The sequence below is a fragment of the Phoxinus phoxinus genome (assembly GCF_949152265.1).
Source record: "Phoxinus phoxinus genome assembly, chromosome: 22".
In the NCBI taxonomy this organism is placed as follows: domain Eukaryota; kingdom Metazoa; phylum Chordata; class Actinopteri; order Cypriniformes; family Leuciscidae; genus Phoxinus; species Phoxinus phoxinus.
Window position 1 is genome coordinate 18,218,978 of NC_136897.1, and position 17,065 is coordinate 18,236,042.

Here is a 17,065-nt window from a genome sequence, read left to right on the forward strand (position 1 = left end):
TACTAATACCTATTTGAAGTTTACTTTGGAATACTCTGTTTCAAGTACGCTTTACTCACTTTTTGTAAATTTTACTCAAACAATGTAGCACTGAATTAAGCCATGTTTTTATCATGTATGGTAAACAACACAGTAGATTTCTTGTTGCACTTTGTAAGACAACAGATCTACACAATATAATGAGGTACCATAACTCCAAACATAGAGGCTTTACACATAATGGTTACAATCAGTGGATAGTTTGGTCATAGTAACTCCAGATGACACAAAACAGGGGGTTGAACTTAACAACAAAAGCAACGATAAAACAGTGTAAATACAACTAAACAGTGAAAAATGCAACATTATTAATTATTCATGACCCAGTGCACGATGAGAACAGAATCAGAAATTTGAGTAGGTTTTACTTAATTTGAAAACTGATGCTAACACAAAGAATCATTTGTATAGTAAACCATTCCAAGTAAAATATAAGTTCAAGCTTAATTTCTATAAGCTTGAGTTGAGTACTAATATAGAATTGACTCTTCTTGTCTGAACTATTTTATTAAATGTAGAAGAAGAAGTAAAATCTGTAGTATTTACTTCACCACAGAATTATTTTTATCAATGCATATGTTTTGCTTGTTCAAATGGCCATTAGTATCACTGAGGAGAATGCAGTACAGTTATGTCTTTTTGTTTGTACATGTAAACTGGATCATTCACATCACTGCAAAGTCTCTAAGGCCTATGATTGCAGTTGGTTCTTGTAAATGCACTTCGGCATGTGTGAGGTGAAGCTGTCAAAGCGCAAACAGTGTAATGGTTTGTGTAACCTTGCATCACACCCATTAATATTTCATTTGCAGCAGAAAAGAGTCTTACTGTTGAGAGGCTAATACGTCTCTGTGTATCTGGTCTGATGAGGGTCCAAGTAGCCTAACCCATGAACTTAATATCCTTATTGGGTAACACTTTAGGTTACAGTCCGCCAAGTTCTGCGTGAGTAAAACAAATTTACAGCGTAACTTTCTGTAGTGTACCTATAAAGTACATATATGTAGGTATAAGGGACCAATATGTAAAATTTGGGGAATAAAGGGGTAACAGACAGGAAAATTAGCAAATTATTTATACTGTAAGTATTTAGAACTAAGGGGTACTTATTGATAGGAAACAATCTTACGTTTGGGAGCAATTGAGCAAAAACATACACTGTACCTTTTTGTAATAATAATACATATAGCCTAGGCTTTTTTTTTAAAGTTTGGTCTTTAATGTTTCAAGGCAAATAAAACTATTGCAATTTTTTTTAAATACTCTTGTTCCATTCAGGGTAAGTGGTGCTTGTTACTATCTTGTTCCATGTAGTTACAGGGTATACAATAAAGATACATACACACAATCTGACATCACTGACTCTGAAACCTTTATCTGGAAAGCAACTTATTTCAAAACAGATTTACAAAACTATTTTTAATCAACATTTCATTTCAAATGCTAACAGCACACTTGTTTTTAAAAACAAAACTATAAATAATAGTGAAGTCAAGGTAATGATAACTTTGGTCATGTTTTTCACAAGACCTGCTGCTGTACAAAAGCAGCCAACTATACAGATGAACTGTCTCTGGTGCATTTGCTCTGCTATATTAGACTGTACAGAAATCAGAAACGACACATGTGCAATTAACCGACGAATTATTAATTTTGAGTATCCAGTGCGTGTGTGTTGTACGTTCATAATTTTTTGCCACAAAGTCTCCCAAGTGGCCGATTTTCCATGTTTATTGGCACATTCATTATATTGTCAAGTTGTTTATGTGCTCCCACAGTCCCCCAGTAGGAGAAGCGATTAACTGTGAGAGTGTGATTGAAATGAAAATGTACATTGATGCCGCACCTGTTTGTTTTCTTGGTTGCCAGCCAAGTGCTCCATCCCTGAGAGGCGTGCACTCCAACGCATTTGTAATAATCATAAAAAATAGATCTTTTTTTTTTCATCCACTCAGAGATATAATTGTTGCCGTCGAGCAGGAATTTGACCAATGACCTGCTCTTCTTGTATGAAGAAGTCTGTAATTACATTTAGCTCATTTGCAATTCCATCTGGAAGTTGGGTGCACTTCGGTGTTAATGCTGTCTACCCGACAGTGTCGAGAAGTTTTTTGCAGTCTAACGATTTACTCATTACCCTGTGATATTCACACTAGAGATGGGTTTTAACAGGCCCATTTTGAAGGCGTAAGAACCAATTGCTGTCCCTATGAAGAGGCAAACCGACTGTGCATCACACTGAATGATCATTTCTACAACTATGTTGTAGGTTGTCTTCTCAGCATGTGCTGATTAATATTTATGTGAGTGCTTTGTGGTGCTTGATCAAGACGTGTGCTGCAGTCATGGAATGATCAGGACATTTGTTTTAATTACCTTCACCACAGGATAAAGAAAGATATTTCGTTGAAATGTGCTGTTTTAGTAAACCGATGAATGCTGGCATCAGGTTTTGCGGAGATGCATGAGAGGCTAAGCCATTGATAGCACCTCTACAGGTTCCCTTTGATGTATAAGCTGCTCTTTTTTCATCTAATTTATAAAGAGCTGCTTGCTGTTGCTGATTTTGTATGCCAAGGCTCAACAATAAGGATGGCCCGCTGGCTCAGGGTCAGTGTGAAAGAGTTTCGAGCTAGTTGAAAAGACATACTTATTTATTTACCTGTTCAGTGTCCCAAAACCCAAATGCTTGGAAAACTCCAGCATTGCTGGTCACCAGCATATGTTTTGCACGCTGGGACGTGGGACATTGTTTTGCAATGTACACAAGCTCTTTTTAACTGGTTTTAAATGATTTGTGTACAGATCTTTTGAAACAGGAGACAATTCCTTTGAAGCTTTGAAACGTTTTACCCGTTTACCAGTGACATTGATTGATAATGTAATCATAACTAAAACCATTAAAGATTTTTAGTTCTACTTGCAGCAGAGGGAGCAAAAAAATGACTAAGTTACAAAATCAATAAATCATGTTTTAACCTTATATTGTTTTCCTTTATATCATTAATGTGTTTAAATATAGAAATATGCCAGCAAAAACACTGCTTACACTACAGCTCTCGTACTGTGGTAAAGCATAGTTTCTTGTTAAAAATGCTTTGGACTTTAATTATTTTGGGTACAATAAGCAAGCTAATATTGAATACATTATATGTCTTTTAAATACACATTTTAATCTATATATTTTAGCATGTCAATCAGTGCCATGTATGAGGAGTGTGCATGTGCCAAAATGCGCACGGGATCCTCAGACTCGAACATCAAATAAAGTAAAAAAAAAAAAAACAAGGAACAAAAATAATGTAGTAGTCTCTACTTCATTACAGCAGCATGTCAGAAAAATGATGTTGTGGAGAAAGCTGCTGACTCAATTAACCACATTTATACGGGAGTAAAGTGTACAAATGCTGCATGTTTTTGTGATTAGTAAATTAATGGGTTTCTGTTGTTTATGTAAATTAACTATAATAATGTTAATATATTAATTGCAATTTCAAATTGATTAATTTGCAAAAGTTATCACTCTGCCACCTGCATTTGACACAAGACTTTGGTGGTTATCAGTGAGTTTTGTCACTCCCTTTGAAAAGCTGTATTGTTTTGCATCTTATGCTGTCGTTTTCCAGAAAGTGTGTTTATGACTTTATAGTTATATTTTTAACTGTATAATTTCCATCCTGCATTTAGTATCTCTTTAAATCTTTCAAAACACTAGTTGGGTCAACACATTACTGTGAAATGATTAGTACACTTTATAATTGTGTAGTTGATGGAAATGTGTCTTGAAGTCCGTTATGTGCATTTTTTTCAATGTCCCCCTCTGTCCATGTTGTATCTTCTGTCCAGACATTTCCTTCAGTCTCCTGCTGCTTGTATTTGCGGTGTGTGGTTTGGCCCTGCTGGGTGTCATCAGCGTCGCCACCTGGAAGCTGTGCTGGGTGCCCTGGCGCAGCAAAGTGCTTTCCTCTAGCGCCACCGCCCTTGCCCCCACCCGGCCAGAGAGAGACCAACACAGAGAAGAAGGTCACGGTGACTACTACCCAGCCCTTGGAGACATTATGGCATCAGACAAGCTGAAGGATCCTGGGAACTTTCTGGAGGCGGCAGTGAAGATTAGTCATACGTCGCCAGATATCCCTGCAGACGTGCAGCTGTCCATGAAGGATCATTTGCTGAGACGTACGCGTATCTCACGGCAAACAACCGAGCCGGCCTCCTCTAACAGGTCAGTGTTCTGGAAGAATGAAGAAATGTTTGTGTCTGAAGACCTTCATATAGGTCATCACGGTTTACTGTATATACAAGACCATTGTGAGGTTAGTTCCAGTCATTCCTAATCATGTTAATACTTCGGAAATCTCGTAAATGTCAGACACAATTTGACCTGAAGGAGGTCTCTGGGTTTTATTGACTACAAAAAAGGTCAGATGGTGGAAAACCACTCTAACTCCAGAGTAAAACCATATTTAGCGGGAACATTATGGGAGCCTTACAGCATATCCAGAATTATCACCATCAATTTGCATTTGATCACAGGTTATAATTCAAATGTAGATTAGCACCTGGTGTGCTTTTGTGAAAGAACCAATGCATCAGATCAGGATGCCAAATTTTGTCTGATTGTTGCCAGGCATAGTTCCTTCAAGAAGCACCTTCCCAGGCAGATGCACCATGTCACCAGTCTGGACCGCGGAAGTGATTTTTTAGACGTGGAGGACCATCCCATCTGCACCGCTGCCTCTCTTGGACGCATCCAACCGGAACTCTACAAACAGAGCACGGTGGAAACAGAGGAGTCATCTAAGTACGGCACTGACAAAACATGCGGCAAGATCAACTTCTCCCTTAAGTATGATTATGAGGGAGAGCTCATCCTCGTCACCATCCTCAAGGCATTCGACTTACCCGCAAAGGATTTGTGCGGCAGCTCCGATCCTTACGTCAAGATCTACCTGCTCCCCGACCGCAAGCGTAAATTCCAAACCCGCGTGCACCGCAAGACGCTCAACCCCACGTTTGATGAGACCTTTCAGTTTCCTGTCCCATACGAGGAGCTGGGGTCCAGAAAGCTCCACTTGAGTGTGTTTGACTTTGACCGCTTCTCACGGCACGATATGATTGGTGAGGTGATCCTGGAAAACCTTTTCGAAGCTTCAGACCTCTCGCGGGAGACATCCATCTGGAAGGACATCCAGTACGCCACTAGTGTAAGACAATTCATCCTCTTTACTACTTAGTGAGACCAGACCCCACTGGTGATTTATCACATTAATGTGGCTTATGTCACATTAATGTGACCCTAATGATTTGTTTGTTTTTTAAATATAGGAATACACTTGTATTGAGTATTTCTGAAAACACAAACAGTGAATAATTAGATGATTCATAGACTGTGTCCTATGGGGTGTGATATGGTAATTTGTCGAAATTGTAATTACCAAACAAACATGATAAATTGTGCAATGTACGTATATTAAGTACTAAAAATATCGAGGGCAATAAACTAAAAATAATGCTTTATTATATGACAATACTGAGTCTGCAATAATCTAAGTTCTGTTATCATTTATTCACCTTCATGTTGTTCCAAACCTGTATTACTTTCTTTCTGTTGTAGAATAGAAAAGTAGATATTTTTAATAATGTCTCAAATGTTTTTGTCCATATAATGAAAGACAATGGGGTCCAAAACAAAATTAGATCCCATTTACTTTCATTAACAAAAAAAAACACTGAAACATTTTTTGAAATATCCTTGTGTCCCTTTTTTCTTTACTATAAACTGATGCATTTGTTGCCAACTCCTGTTTTATTCAAGGTCAGAACTTTTTTGTGTAGATTTTTTCAGTAACTGATTAAGGCAGTATATTTAATTTATGTAATATATTTAGGGAAAGAGTTGCTCAGTGCCCTGAAATTCCAAAATAAGGCCAGACTATTTATCATCTGGCTTTTCTAACTTGTACATCATATTAAAGTTATTTTGGTGCAGCAGGACTCTTCCATGTTAGAGAGTGTAGTGTTTTGAGTTTCAGGTTTGTATCTCTTCTACTCAGCAGGGGGTTTCTGGCATAGACATTATAGGCAGTCGCCTAAGGTTCTCCAGGGCAAAGCTCTCAGACGCTCCACTTCTGTATCACTCACCTGCAGCAGTTTGACAGCAATGTGCAGCACGCTTTCAGTTCCACCCAACACTTTCTTTGAAATTGAAGTTTTCCAGACAACTTTTCAAAACTTGTCTGGTCTCACCAAGGGCACCATTGGAGTCAAAACTGCCATTGCTTCTAGTTACACTTGACAGAGGTAACTGTAGCTATTTACTGCCTCTCCAAATCAAATACATACTAGAGCTGCACGATTAATCGTTAAAAGATTCAAAGTCAAACGCTCAATTCTATTAAACCTTTAACAAAACCACACCAGAACATTCAAATCTGTGTTTGCGCTGCCGCTGACCCAGAGAAAGCAGCAGTTATCACAGATTGGTACGAAACAGCCTCACAAACAGCACAGTATGGTTATTTCTGTTACAAATATTAAAATGATCACAGAAGTACTGGGATACAAGTTTTTAGTTAAGATACTAACATTAATGTCTACGGTGGCAATTAAAATAGATTAAATCATCTTTAAGTCTTTATGAGTGAGTCACTGAATAATTCATTCAAATGAAATAAACAATTTTAAATAGATTTCAGCAATTAACATTTTTGATTGAACTTGAAGTAAATAAATTACATGTTTGTTTTTGTTAAGTCTGTTCAGAATTGTGGGAGAATTGTGATTCTCAATTTATCCAGAATCATGCAGCTCTAATATAAACTGTATAGTTTAATATATAAATGCTTTTATTCATCAGAGAAAAACAAAAAATGTCACATTTTGAAAAGATTGGAATCCTGCGATTGGCACAATGATAAGCACACCAGGACTGCACCGATAACTTGTGAGTAAAATATACTGTGTTAGACTAAACTGGGAAGGGTCACAGCACTTGCATATTGTTGTCCTATAGTTGAATTGCTTCCATTGCTCTCCTCATTTGTAAGTCACTTTGGATAAAAGCGTTTGCTAAATGATATGTAAAATAATGCTAATTATATCAGTGATACAGCCACGCAAACTGCAGTTCAACTAACTAGTCTTACTCTGTGACTCGAGACATTTCCTAGTTGTCTACGAGGTATTATACTGTCATGTCACTATGGTATTGTCTTCAGCTATGACTTCTATGACTAGTGCTGAGATAAGGCATATGCAGTCATGATTGATTATAGAATATGCTAGAGATCACTGAACTCAGTAGATGAGCTGTCAAAAGGCTAAAGCTTTCAAGATGGGTTAAATGTGGAAGAAAGACCTAAGGAGTTGTGATGCACTCATTCAAGACCTTTCATCTGAATGGTCAAGATCAATTTATTAATGGCAGTTGGCCCTGGTTACAATCAATTGATCTCTAGAGGCTTGTTGAAGAGACTTACCGGTAGTAGTACAAGCATATTTATGGAGTAACAACCACATTTAGATGTGGCAATAAATCCCATAAATGATCATTGTATTTGTCTACAGAATACAGGACTGATTTGATACATGTTTGTCTCTTATTCAGTAATAGAAAATTGTTTGCCACCACACTTCCAAACTTCTTCCAAATGAAGATAACCCTGATACATTTGGTTTGAAACATTTTGGTTTGTCACTATAGTGAATTCAGTTGTCTGTTCTGTAAATTACCAAACTGATAGGAATTGTTCCTAATGGTTTTATGTCCCTATCTTTTTCATAAAACCATTCTTATGTGAATTATGTTCTATTCAATGCATCAGTTTGAGTAAGATTTTTACTTAAAAAATTTTCATTTCCATTTTTCTTTTCTCTCTGTCCATTTCCATTTTTTCAAGATTAGGCTATTTGATTAACAGAAAGCTAAAAAAAACAAAGAACAGAACACCTTTTTAAATATATATTTTTTTAACATTATACATTACTTTAATGTAATTTTTTTTAACAATTTAATGCATCCTTTCTAAATACAAGTATTAATTTCTTTTAAAAACAAAAAATCTTACTGACCCCAAACATATGAATAGTGTACAGACTTGGGATTAAAGGAATTTAAATTTGTCATCATTTACTCACCCTCAGTTCGAAATACTAACACAACTATGAATATTAGTAAACATAGCTATTTATTTGTAATGATGCCATGATCTACTGGATTTTGTGTGTCTCCATTTGATTCCGCAGGAGAGCGTGGATCTGGGAGAGATAATGTTCTCTCTCTGCTACTTGCCAACTGCAGGGAGACTCACACTTACGGTCATCAAATGTAGGAACCTCAAAGCCATGGATATTACCGGTTATTCAGGTATGCTGCTGTCTTTTATGTTTGTGTCTTTATTTTCTTTCATCTGTCTGCTTAGCTCCATCTTTATATACTTGGACAGTCACATTTATCATTGTCAGCAAGCGAATTACAAGTCCTTTCATCAGACATTTTCAGACCACGAGAAGACAAGGAGAAAGATACGTTGAGAAATTGGTGTCACACCTCCCTGCTCTGTTGGCAGATCCGTATGTGAAGGTGTCACTGATCTGTGATGGGAGACGCTTGAAAAAGAAGAAAACTTCCATAAAAAAGAACACGTTGAATCCAACATATAATGAGGCGATAATATTTGACATTCCCCCAGAGAATATGGATCAAGTCAGCTTACACATATCAGTTATGGACTACGATCTGTGAGTGTTATTCAATATCTGATATTTTCTCTGTACAAATATGATGTTGTCTATGTGCTTCACAATCTATTCCTTATTCTCCTGGTGTGTAGAGTGGGACATAATGAGATCATTGGAGTCTGTCGTGTAGGGAGCCATGCTGAGGGACTTGGGAGAGATCACTGGAATGAGATGCTCGCTTACCCCCGAAAACCCATCGCTCACTGGCACCAGCTCGTGGAGCCCAAGAAGTCTGAGAAGGAGGTGACTGTCTGTCCTCAAACGTTTCCAGAGTGGAAAAGTACATTTTCATTTCAATATTTAAATCTCTCCCTCTCTTTCCTTCTGTTTTCCGTCTCTCTTTCAGTGGAAGACTCGCACCGCAAGCTTTGACAGTCAGGGGTCTTGTCCATCTCCCAGACTCCCTTCCAGTCCATAAGTGAGGGCTGACTTCTCTCTACGTCTTTAAGCCAAGTATCTCCCAGGGACTGATGGTGAGATTTAAGATATACCCTTAGGCAACATATGACACAACTTATGTCTGTGTGGAAAAGCAGTTGGAAGAAAGAGGGTGCTGTTCGAAACTTTTCAAAGTGCAACTGAGCCTAGCCAATTTTTAGCTTTTTATGTCTCGATAGAAGTGTTGCTCGATGGAAGTGAGGAAGAGGTCGAAAGATATACACTTCAAGATGGATTAAGCTCCCCACAGGAGTAAAAGGGTGTATTTGTTCATTTATATTGGTAGATGTATATTATACTTTAATTGACATTATAATAGTATGAAGATATAGTTTATTATATATTTAGCCATAATCCTTCTAGTTCTTTTTTGTCTTCTTTGAATATAAAATACATGTGTTTAGAGATTATGACTGGAGAGATATGTGAAGTCCTCAATATGTTCAACCTATTGAAATGTATTTGCCGAACTGTATATTGTTTACAGAGCAGAGATATTCCATTGATCTTCCTTTTGTTTGTGAAGTAGTGAAACTGTTCCGCCACCAAAAACGGCAATGCCAAGAATTATTTTTATCCTGTCTACACATTTATCTTCCTAAACTGTAAAGATTTTGCTTTGTTCTTATTTAAACATTTAAGTTTATGATGGTTCTATGGGTATTTTGAATAATTTACCATCTTTTTCTTCAAACAAGTTCAGCTCAGTTAAATGCAGCCATGCACAGCTTTATCCTGCATCATCCATAATGTACAACTGGCTAAAATCGTCATAATTTCACCATGCAGTAATTGTAGCTTCCAAAGTATAACCGAAAATGAATAGCAAAGGTTGTGTGTCAGAGTCAAAGGATGCAAAAATCCATGACTTTCTAACAAGACTTGAAATTATATCATTATGTAAATTAGAAGCACTGTTTTACAAAGACCAATTTTGTATTTTACATAAAATGTGACAAATGTTCATTGTTCTGTATTTTTCCTGTTACCTTTGAGGTGTTTTCTCTTCAGATAACATGATGTAATTTGCTGACTGGCTTGGAGGGAACTCATTGTATCAATAATCACTGGAACTGGCATTTCTGAATGAAATGCCTCATTCAGAGCCACTTTTCCCCTTTTATATTGAGAATTTGTATAATAATTGCTGTTTCAGAACATCCCCTTGTACTTCAAAGGTGTGATTAAAGATCTTGCTTCTATCTGTTTTGGTCTTCTTTCATTCTTTCATCCTTTGTTAAATATTAAATCAGATTAGAGTTAGTTCACACAGAACATGTGGCAGTGGAATGTGAAAAAAACAAAAGGTCTAAAGATGCATTTTTTAAAAAGGCAGAGTTTTTAGAATGCTGTGTCATGCGCAAGTGCTTTTACTCATTGTTTTTCAATGTAAACCTGCTAGAAGTACGTGTTTAAAACGGCGTTCTAAATACATGGCGCTCAAGTTAAAAAGTTGCTCTAGACTTGCTTTTTTTGTTCCACTATCAAGTTTAAATGACCTCAAGACATAGAAAAACAATGGAAAAACAACACATTGGAATGCAAAAAACACATTCTGTGTGAACCGCCTCTGGAATACTTGATTCTGATTGGATAATTGCGCCATCCAACAGTCAGGTGTTTGGCTGTCTTTGCTGAAAGTGTTACTACTTTCATGTCTTTGGCATATTTTGTATTTAAGTACTCTAATATCGTTGACGTCTTCCTCTAGTTGCTAGGTGAATTGTTAACTTTGCAAAATGATTTATTGACGGCACAGTTCATGTCAAAATAAAATATAAAATCATTTTATTAGTTCTGCTCCAGGCAAACTAAGTTAAAATGGTTCTTTCTTGAGCCATGTACATTGATTTCTAGCAAACAAACATGTGTCCAATCAATCATATGCTGTGCTCTCGAAATAACTACAAAGCTCAAATGTATTGAAGTGCGACTCAGCCGGGTTGCATAAGAAAAAGCAAGCCAATAACAAGGGCATTTCCTCCCCAGCTCTGCTTTCTTCAGTACAAATTCTACACCTCCAGCTTCTTTTTCATTTGGAGTTTGTAGAGGATTTGATAGCCATCATCCCAAGCATAGAGCAGCTGCTCCACAGGGCTGTATTTGAGGCTGGCATGAGTGCCGTATCGTTTGGGAAAGTATACATGTGGAGCGTCGTCATTTGTTACCATGTCACTGACATCAAACACGCACTGAATTCGGGAGCGGCTGGGTAGTTTGGAGTTGTAGGACACATAGACAGTACCACAGATGACGAACGCTGCTTCTGCATTCTCCCTCACACAAGGGGTGTCCCACATCTGTTCAATGTCTAGAGTTTTAGGGTCTATCTTGGCCAAAGAGATGTGCCTCTCATTCTCCTGTGTGGCGTAGATGGCCCACAGACCCTCTTCGTCCACTGCTAAGTCGATGAAGGTCTCGGGATTCAGGCTGTACACCGGGAGCTGGTTTTTAGCTGGAAACACCGCAGTGTCCGTGACTATGTTCTTCTGAAGATCAAACTTTATTAGTTTCATGTCCTCGCCCTGCTTCAGATAGTAAAGGTGGTTGTTGTATATTGCATGGCCCATACCACTCCAGGCCGAAGGGAGCTGGACGCTGGTGGCCCCTGAAGTGCCTTGGGAGGAAGTGAATTCACGGACCGTACCAAATTCATACACTGTATTATCATCCGTCCCGTTTAAGATGTACAGCTTCCCGGTGGCACCTCCCATGTCTTTGGTCCACATTCCCTTTGGGCCGCCCACTCGTTTCAGGATCTTCATGGCTTTGATGCTGGAGATCATGTCACTACAGTCTAAACGTATAAATGGAAAATCAAAAGAATTTTCATTTTTGGATGAACTATCCCTTTAAATATTGTATTAACACGTCGTTGGCTTAGAAATTCTCCTTTCAGTAGTCTGTCATATGTTAATCGTCAAATATTCTGTGGCATTTCCTTTGCAATCCTTCTTTTGCTGGAATTAGAATGTCAATATTTGCTTTCCACTAATGCCTGATTTAACACTAAACCCTAATGGGAATGCACAGTACACTAATGACAGTCTGGGTTAATCAGATTGGTGTCGTTTTACTATGAAAAGGCAATATAGAGCTGCTGAAGTGTAGAGGAAAGCATCATGATTTGTCCTCCAGCAGTATAATTACTGTCTCTATCCATGATGGAATAATAATACATTTTTATTTAGTACCTCTAAGTGCTTTTCTAAACGAGGACTTTAAGAATAGACCCACTATTTAATACATTATGTATTAAACTCTGTCAGGTTGTGATAGCTCAGAGCTTGATGTGATTGAACCCTCTTCCCTGTCTTTCTCGTGCCACTTATCCTTTATTATAAGAGCTTCTTAAAACTGAATCTATGAAGCGTAGCTGGCGCTTTCCACAATTTGAATACGTTTTTTTCAACTCTACGAAAGTGTTGTTATTGTTAACTAAAACTGAAAAAACTTCAGAGTTAATAACAGTTGAAATGTTAACATGGCAACTGAAATCAAAAAAAAAAAAAAAAATGAAGGATTCAAATTAAGCTAAAATTAAACTTAAAGAAAATGTAACATTAAATTTTTTTAAATGAAAACTGAAATTATAAAAATAAAATCTAATTCAAAATATTAAATAAATTCAATAGAGTGTAAACATACTAAAATAACACTTCCCTGTGATCTATACTTTTAATTTATTTGATTTTTTTTTTTCAAAAGCACAAACTTTCAATAAACATCAAAGTAGACAAAATGCATAAATAAAAAAATGTCAGAATGGGTAACAGGGTTGAAGTGGTTAGCTAGTTTAGGACCAAATTTTATTTTGTAGTTATTGATAAACTCATATTCATAAATTAATAATTCTTTTATAATTTCTTATTTCTTACAGGTTTGAGCTTGACGAATGCAGTTAACACTACAATTTGTGGAAATTTTTTTAGTACATTTTAGATTTTTTCTTGTCCGAATAATGTCATTTCCTGGGTGTCTAAATTTCAGAAATAAGATTTGTGTAATAAGGGAGATAACCGGTTTTTAGTTGTTATCTTTAAAACTATTTTTAAAAACAATCTTTTAGTTGAATACTCCCAATTCAACAGAATGTGTCCTATTTTTTTTTATATATAAAATCACAACTTTAAGTGTTAATAACATGTTATTTTATGTTAGATAAAATCTGTAATAGTTCTCACAACAAAAACATGGCATTTGTGCCTCTAATGCATTGAGAATGGGACCCCAGAGAACTGAATTTGTTGAATGAGCCAACTATGGCTCATGCCATCTTGCTGCAAGGCAAACATTACCCGTATCTAAGCATGTGGAATGTTACCTAAAGCTCTTTACCTGTAAGCTTGGCGTACTTGGCTTTGTTTCTCTCCTTGACAACTGTCACCTGCTGCTCCACCAGCTTGTCGTCCACGTCCACGCAAGGCTGCGCGCCATTCTGTGTTTCGAGGTAGTCCATCTCTCTCTCCACGCGATCTACGCGTGTTCCCACTGTGTCCAACTCGCTCCGCAGTGCCTCCTTGCTCTTGTCCAGGCCCTCTAGCTGTGCCACCATCTGCTGCTTGAACTCGCGCAGCTCAGAGGCGTAGCGGCTGGTCTGCTCATGCCACAAGGAGATGCGATCCTGCCAATGGAGAAATAAACAAAAACAAGTCTCAAGAGCCTCAGTAAAAGAGATACGAGTTAGTCAGATGTAAGCATATCTGTTAAAAGTGGCATCTTAAATAATATAAGATGAACTGAAGGCTAGCAATAGGCTCGTGGGATAGTCATTTTAAATAAATGTTCTTCTGGTTACCACAATGCTAGGGTGGTTGCCAGGGGGTTGCTATGAAGTTGAGAAGATGTTCTGGAAAGTTGCCAGGCCTTTGCTGTTCGGTTGCTTGAAATAGTTACTTTACATACATACAGTATGATTACAAAAAGCATTATATAGCAAATATCGGTGTATAAAGTTGGATAGCCTACTTGGTCCGCATGCACAGTATACTTGAATAGGGTAACTATTTCTGTCATGACAACTCTCTGAGTGTTTAGCATGGTAATGGGTATGACAATGTTGATATGTTTGGTCTTGGGAGAATAGATCTGCTGCGCTGCTGCTGCTTTTACTGTGAGCAAGTTAGACATATTGCTGCTGTACAATAGCATACATGGATTACCCGTTGCAGATCTATACAGGTGGAGCTGGGGAAGGTGGAGGACATTTACATCATGATTTTCTGTAAAGCTTCTTTGAAACCATGTGAAAAGTGCTACACAAAAAAAAATGTATTTGACAGACATTACTATTTGAGAACATGCATGCAAACATTGATTTCACATGGGTTTAATACGCATACATGTTCTAAGCATGTTTAATACATTTTAAACCGTGAACTCAACCACACTTAATACTGAGTCAGACAGCCTCACGAGTGTAAATTATTCAAATATAAGCCCTCCCTTGACAGCTGCAAGAATTCATGAGGACTTTGGCATCGGAACAGCATCATTTGCGCTGCAGATGGATCAACCTTTGGCAGCAAATGTTCTTTTTTGAATTTGTGACTCAGTGGAAGGAAAGAAGAAGCAAAGTGCGTTTTAGCATAATCACACAAAATGACTTGCCTGAGAACTGTATGTGCAGAGTCAGCACAGAGAGAAAACAAGAAAAAATTTCCGTCATGTGGCTGAATCCAAGACACAGAGGGAGATCAGGTGACTGACTCAAGGAGAAATAGCAGTAGGAATGGAGCGAAAGCAGAAGGGAATAGAGATAATGTGTGTCCGTCTTTTTTTGTTTCGCTGCGATTGTCTGGCATGCATTGGGTACAGTTATCACGTTGAGTGAGTATCATGTTATATGCAAAATATTTTCACATATTTGCAAATATTGCTGTATATAGTAGATAGTTACCCAATACTTGGAGTAAAAGGGCTCTCTGCCTTTATATTTACATGAAACAAACTTATTTACCAACTATGTTGCTCCATTAATATTTTTAAAAAACTAAAAACTATAAATAAAAAATATATGTATATAAATATACACAACTGTTCAAATAGTCATTACACTTACAAGTAAAGGTTCTATATACCATATAAAGGGTAATGGAAAGCTACTTCATAAATGTAACCTTTTAGGGGTTCCAACAATGGGATAATTTTATGGATTTAGTTTGAAATTATTAGTTTAAAATTGAATTTTATTAATTAAACAGCTCATAAACATACTTTATCACTAGACAAAAAAATGTTTAATGAACAAAGTATTATGCAGTAATTTAAGACATTTCTCCTTATATAACCTTTTTGGCATAAAGTGTTCTTTACAGTTGTGTCAAGAATCCTATATAGAACACCCCTGAAGATTGTTTTTAAGAGTATACATATTTGTTTGATCATTAAATATCATTCAGCCCTCTTCTACTCCACTGCCAACTTTTCTGTGAATCTGCACTTTTATCGGGAACCTCACAGAACTTAATAATACAAATAATGATGATAATTCATGCTAACTGCACAAAGTAACTGCACCATATTCTTAAACAAATCCACAATTCATCCAAACTTCAGTCTGTTGTCTTGTTCTTTAGCTTCACTCCTCTCAAAACTCCATGTCAGCCTGTATCTGGAGGTCAGGGTCTGGCTGGGAGAGCATTATTGTTCTTACCTCAATGGCAAGGAGTCTTCTCTCCAAGTAGTCCATAAGGGCCTGCTGCTGTGCCCCAACCAGGCTAGAAAGAACGAGAACAAGGAGCTGGAGGGCTCTCATCTTAAAGACCAGGGGAGACTGCTTAGAAATGGTGAGTGTGTGAGTATGTGTTTATGACAGGCGGAGTGGAAAAGCCCTCATGCAGAGGCACTAAGTTGGCTGGAATGTTTAGAGAAAGAGCAGAGCGAGAGGAGGAGCCTAAAACATCTGGAGCGGCTCTTTCTCTGGAGAGCTGGACTACCTCCATCTCCTTTTCTGGTAAAACACAGAACAACTAATGACCAGCATTTCATTATTCATGTTTCGTTATGACTTACATTTGTGATTTACCTCAAACTTATTTTTTGAAAGTTTGAAAGGCATGGGACTCACTAGCCCAGTTAGACAGTAAAAAGAGAATTTACTAATTCTTCTGGTTTCTTGCCCTTTTCATTCTTCTTCAGCTTTATTTTCTTTGGACAAACGGCACAGCTCACATTCATTCTGTTGCATAACACTAGACAATTTCCTGACACTGACTCATATTTCAGTCTAGTGTAAACCATGGAGTGTTTCGCTGCAGGCACAGTTTCAGTGTGGGGAGAACTAAATTTGTGAGGATCATTCACAGTGATCAGTCAAAGTGTGAGAACATGTTGAAACAATCATTGATAGTGTTGCGTATGTGGTCTGTGGTGCAGTACATAGGCTACTAGTATAGCTGACTACTTTCATAAAATGCATATAAACTTTAGTTGTCCCTCTATATCTCCCAATAATAAACCTGAATGAAATGTAGGGGGTATATATGATGCAATGCAACAATGATTGAGAGATGTACAAATGAATGTTCCTCAAAAGCCTGTTGTATCATATTTGATACTCACATTTTAATACGGATTTTCTAAAGAATTGTGTGTGGATTATCAGGTAAATCTAAATTGCTTCAGTCAAGTAAGTGTTTATTTAGAAATATTAACAATATAAAACGTATTGTTTACTTGATAAAAATCAGTAAAGATATCACAGCAAAAAGACAAGTGTAACCTAAAGGGGAACATTTTTAGAATGATACAAATAGAAGCATAAAAAAGCAGGTTTTTAATCAAAGTTTGTATCATGTTGGTGTTTTAGAGGCCTTTGAACTTTGCATATCAAATATGATACATT

At 37.2% G+C, this 17,065-nt stretch overlaps 2 protein-coding genes across 5 annotated transcripts in view; one reads left to right on the plus strand and one right to left on the minus strand.

The window, feature by feature from the left end:
• syt6b (synaptotagmin VIb) overlaps positions 1-10,531 on the plus strand; it is a 29,499-nt gene extending 18,968 nt beyond the window's left edge. For 3 of the 4 annotated variants that reach the window (XM_079597092.1, XM_079597090.1, XM_079597091.1), the window contains 6 exons: positions 3,886-4,264; positions 4,670-5,246; positions 8,287-8,407; positions 8,610-8,781; positions 8,874-9,024; positions 9,128-10,531. In XM_079597092.1, coding sequence (XP_079453218.1) covers positions 3,886-4,264; positions 4,670-5,246; positions 8,287-8,407; positions 8,610-8,781; positions 8,874-9,024; positions 9,128-9,199 — 1,472 coding nt within the window. In that variant the 3' untranslated portion in view covers positions 9,200-10,531. The remainder of the gene's footprint in view (positions 1-3,885; positions 4,265-4,669; positions 5,247-8,286; positions 8,408-8,609; positions 8,782-8,873; positions 9,025-9,127) is intronic. The other variant, XR_013795857.1, reaches the window with a different exon arrangement.
• Positions 10,532-10,984: 453 nt separating this feature from the next.
• olfml3b (olfactomedin-like 3b) lies at positions 10,985-16,152 on the minus strand. The gene is made up of 3 exons (XM_079597093.1): positions 15,875-16,152; positions 13,558-13,843; positions 10,985-12,016 (listed from the first exon to the last, which is right to left on the minus strand). The coding sequence occupies exons 1-3, from the start codon at positions 15,974-15,976 to the stop codon at positions 11,232-11,234; spliced, it is 1,173 nt and encodes a 390-aa protein (XP_079453219.1). The 5' UTR covers positions 15,977-16,152; the 3' UTR covers positions 10,985-11,231.
• Positions 16,153-17,065: the final 913 nt, after the last annotated feature.